This window comes from Penaeus chinensis, chromosome 11, assembly GCF_019202785.1.
Source record: "Penaeus chinensis breed Huanghai No. 1 chromosome 11, ASM1920278v2, whole genome shotgun sequence".
NCBI lineage: Eukaryota > Metazoa > Arthropoda > Malacostraca > Decapoda > Penaeidae > Penaeus > Penaeus chinensis.
Window position 1 is genome coordinate 37,260,367 of NC_061829.1, and position 5,000 is coordinate 37,265,366.

Genomic DNA, 5,000 nt, shown 5'->3' on the forward strand with positions numbered 1-5,000 from the left:
AGGGTGACATTATTTTTTAAGATACGCAATGACTGTTAAGATGGGATAGAGAGAAGTGGAGAGGAGAATCTCACTTGTTGGCAAGTTGCAACCTCTTCCCTAATGCCCTAATTCTGTCTCATCAAAATCAAATACAGATCATCATATTAAAGAGTATATTTTTTACACTACAGAATATGCCATTATTATTCTGAGTTAGATATGAAAAAATATCTGGTATAATTTCAGTTTTAGACATACAGTAGAAAGTAAGCACAACATGGTAGTGATAAATCTGTCCATTCTAGGACACTCTTCTTCTAGAATAGCGGTCACAAGTTGAAAATAAAAAGGTTATATAATCATGAAATGTGCATTGTAATAAATGTGATCAAGTGATCAATGTAGCCTGCATGTCTCTAGCACCCAAGCAAAGGCCATTAATCCTGCACCTCATACATTATGGTAGGAATAACTCTGATAGGCAAGTGAAAAAAATTATATGCACAATAGATAGGTGCAATTTTTCACTGCTTTTAATTATTTCAAATATTTCTGATTTTTGACAACTATGTTATAATACAAAACACACTAAATCCACAAATTTGTCAATTCCAAATACTGTTTACCGTGTAATATATATTTATACCTAAAACTAAAATCATGTCAAACTTGCTACACAAAACACCACAAAACTCAAACTATAATCTTTTCTAGATTGGAAAGATTATGAACAAATATCAATGTATCCTCTTCTATTACATTTATATGCAGAGAAACATCCAGTGATAAAGGAAATACATGTTACTCTGCAAAATGAGACTAATACAAGTTTAGGTTCCATAAAGTTGAGTCATAACTGGGTTCAGAATGATTATAGCTCTATGAAAATAATTTGTATATATAATGTTCAGCATAGTACAGTATGGACATAAACTAATGCAAAGTGCCTTATTGATCTTTTGGATCTGGGTGACATGATTCATATCATGAAAAAAATTGGCCAAGGGCTAGGTGATGGGTATATACCATCATGGGAAAACTTGACTGAGGGCAAGGATGATGGGATATGCCATCATGAAAAATTGTCTGGGGTGAAGGGAATGACTCACCATGAATGCACAAAGCTCGGGGGGGGGGGGGGGGGGGGGCTCTGTGGGCATTTTAGAAGGGGATCTAACATTATCTCCATTGGTTAACAAGTGTGGAATGTACCATCTGTGAGCCAAAACTGGAAAAGTATTGGCTCTGGGAAGGACACTACTTCCATACTCAAGATCCTTTTCCTGCCCACTGTGACCAGTGACACATGGTGTACTGCAGATAATTGAGTATTTTGAAAATATAAAAAGATTACACAAATAACAGGATGTTAACCCATTGCCGACGGGCACGGAATGTGCTTATGTGATATGGCCACTGTGAGTTTACTTGTTTCATTGTTTTTTCGCATATATGGCTACACTTGTACTAAGTTATGAGTACTGCCTGTCTTGCCCATTCACCCTTTTCATTGATTTATGAAAATATTTTAAGTTATCTTATTTTGCTGTTACTAATGTTTATAACATTATAGTAATTATAATATTTATAATAAAAAGAACACCATCGATATTTATCACATTAGTAAAAAATACATTTTTCCTGCAATTCAAGGAAAGGTGAAATTAGGTAAGGTCATGAGATCTATTAATTGACTCCTTTGTGGCTAAGCACTAGCAAAGCCATCGATGTACAGACATTTCACAAAAATATAAAAAATGAGCACCGCATTTTCCTCGGCGGCAATGGGTTAATGACTGAATTATTGACTGCCTAGAGAGATGATATAGTTTGTGCAAGGAAAACGGTCTATCATATGACAAATATAGTCCTTGGAAAATAGCAAAAAAGCAAAAAAAACCTAAAAAAGAAAATAAGAAAGAACATATATGTATATATATATATATATATATATATATAAATAATAATAAAAATAATGATGATAACAGCATTACAAAGGGGTGTGTTCATGTGAGTTAGGCCTACAAGCCACACTCCCAGGAAAGTCCACATTCAAGTAAGCCTAATGCTTCGATTTTAGGCCATGTGCTGGCAACGAGGCACCCGGACCCTATGGTTATATTATGAAGCTATGCCTGTACAACTAAATCCCAAAAAGTTCTCCATGTCTACTCTAGGAAGAAGGCTTATACACTTTACTTGTAATTTGTTGCCCAATTTAAAATCATCTCTATCTTGACATGTTTAATGTTAATGGGACCCAAAATCAGACCATCAGTAGTAGTCAATGAGGCTGCCATAAATTTCCACTTCATAGGTACACATTTAATCTTAATGAGAGATATGAATTTTTTTATTATAATGTTTATAAAAAAACAACAAAAAACAAATAGCCTTGATTCTATAGGTTGCCACCGTTCCACTTGTCTTATTAACTTGTGGAATTGGAGAGCCTCAAACTTCCAAACACTTAACCGAATGTCTCTGCACATAGATGGCTCTGCGACATTGACATCAGAGGGAGTGAGCTTGCTGACAGACTAGCCGACATTGGCAGGGGTATGCCCCCAAATCCCATGATCATACAACCAAGCTGAAAAATCCTAAAGGAGAAGTGTACTGTGGCCGCTCGCACCTTCCCCCTGCAGCTTCACAGAGAGGAAACGAGAACCTCCCCCTCGGTCAGCTGGTACTCAGACGCCACAGGCTATGAACCACTGGCACTCTCTGAAGTAATCAACAGAGGTACCAAAGTCATTCTTCACAGAATCTGACTAGGTTACCACTGCGCATGGCAGATTATAGAGACAATTGACCATGAAGACGGGTTGTGCATTGTGGCGAGCCGAACGACACCCTGGTACATTACTTACAGAATTGTGAGCACACACAATTCTTGAGACAGGGACCACCAACAACAGCTGCCAAGCTGATAAAGTTTATGGGGTATACTTACATCATGGCAGCAGGAGCACCTGCTGGCAATCCCACCACCACGGTAAGCACCGAGTGTCAGAGAACAAAATGAGACAGCCATAAAAAGCTGACACAGGTCGGGCCATAACTGGAAGGCCCAGGTGAAGCTAGAACTTCACAAATCTCAAAGTAGTAGCACCATTATCCATTCAACCACATATCTATTTAAAGGGACAATAATATATTCTTGGAAAACAAGAACAAAGTACCAAAAACATGCAATGAGGTTTTTTCACATCAACAGAAACTCTGTCGTCTGCCTTTTGACATTTAATCTTTCTTGCCATTCAGTTTGTTATGAAATTCAACATGAAACATTTTTTTTTTTTATATATATAATATACATACTAATAGGATACTAAATCAATAACTACATTGTATCATTAATGACAATATATCATAAGAAATTAAAAGACTGGTTTGTTGGCCTTTGCCAGAGCATACAGCATGGAAAGCTGCATGCTTTCTATTCTGGAAAACTATCTGTAGTATTTATATTACATGTGATTCATGGGTGTGCTTGCTTAGAAAGATTTATTCAGAGTACAACTATATGTAGAAATGTTCTTCATAAAGTAATATACATATTTCATAAGCAAATCGAAACCCTACTTAATCATGGCATTAATAATAATTGAATAGTGATTACATAACAGGTACTTTCCAACATTATCAGAACAAATCAAAATAACGCATTTTCAAAAACAATACTGACGACTACGAAATGAGAGACAAAGATTAAGAGAATAATGAATGTCATAATCCAGAGGATGTGATAAATGATAATGGAGATCAAATAATGCGGTACTTATTAAGTGGTAACTTTATACACTTACATTTTGAAAAAAAACTACTTTCGGTCATTAATTTTTCTGCCTTTACCTTCTGTTGCTTACCTCTGGTTTTAAGGTGAATCTGTCTGGATGGAACTGAGCTTGTAATAATCTAAAAGTCTTGGTTAATTGCTTGGTCTCCATGCCAAACCTTTTCTCTACTTTCATTACATCAAAGTAGTTCATTTTTGAGTTGGAAGGCTGTAAAGACTTACAGGAACTACAGATTGGAGAATATGAAGTAAACTCCTTCTGACAATTCCAACAATTAAGATGAGATAAGGTACACATAGTCACTACTGGCAGGGAGTGCTTGGCAATCAGCGATGGTATACTGTACCCTTCATAACTTAATTTTGTTTTCTGTTGGCCCTTATTCGTCAAGCAACTAATGCTCAAGCCATGGTAAGTTCTCAAGCCCCATAACCCTTCGAATCTAAAGACTGCAGGCAAAGATCTCTCCCGGCGGCCTAGGAAGCGAGCGAGGACCCTCGCCATGTTCCTCCTTCTGCGGGACGTAAATAAACACTGTAATTCGCAAATTTATTTTTTCCTTCGCCGGTCTCTCTAGGGCATCCTGGTAAGTATTTTAGATGAAAATAAATCATTATTAATATTTTTCATATATTTAAAAAAAATACAAGAAGTAATCGTAGTCAAGAGTAGCGAAGAGATTCGGCATTGAATATAAAGTGATGAAAATATACACCTACATCTTTCTCCAATCCTTTTTTATCAAATCACCAGGCTCTCTACACCATTCTACTAAAAGACAATAATCGTATAAATCAAACCACAATTCACCCCTCTTCAAAAAAGGCTACATAAGACGCGAATGAAGCGGCGTGGGTATTCTTCTGCCGCTCACTTTGGTCAAGAGTTCAAAGGACGACCCAGTGTTAAGTCGTCTCGTGCGGAGGCATGAGTCTCGCATGTGACTCCTGTTTTAAAAGCTGTGTGTAAGGGCGATGTCCAATGCCGAGCGACGGGTTGGAGTCGATATATGTTGCGTATGTGGTTATGGCAGCAAGGAATGGTGGTTAGGACAGGAAGTCATTAAGGGAGTCAAGGTGAGCAACAGGTTGTTTCACACCAACCAAAACTTTGTCGTCTGCCTCTTTGACATTTCTCTTTCCCGCCCTTCAGTTCGATGTGAAATTTAACTTGTTTACTATAATGATTGTATGTATCTGTTAATTTTAATAGCAT

At 37.1% G+C, this 5,000-nt stretch overlaps 1 protein-coding gene across 1 annotated transcript in view; it reads right to left on the reverse strand.

Annotated features, from left to right (window-relative positions):
* Positions 1 to 4,299, reverse strand: part of LOC125030496 (co-chaperone protein HscB homolog) — a 6,516-nt gene extending 2,217 nt beyond the window's left edge. The window contains exon 1 of the mRNA XM_047620546.1: positions 3,855 to 4,299. Coding sequence (XP_047476502.1) covers positions 3,855 to 4,289 — 435 coding nt within the window. The 5' untranslated portion in view covers positions 4,290 to 4,299. The remainder of the gene's footprint in view (positions 1 to 3,854) is intronic.
* Between the last annotated feature and the right edge of the window lie 701 nt (positions 4,300 to 5,000).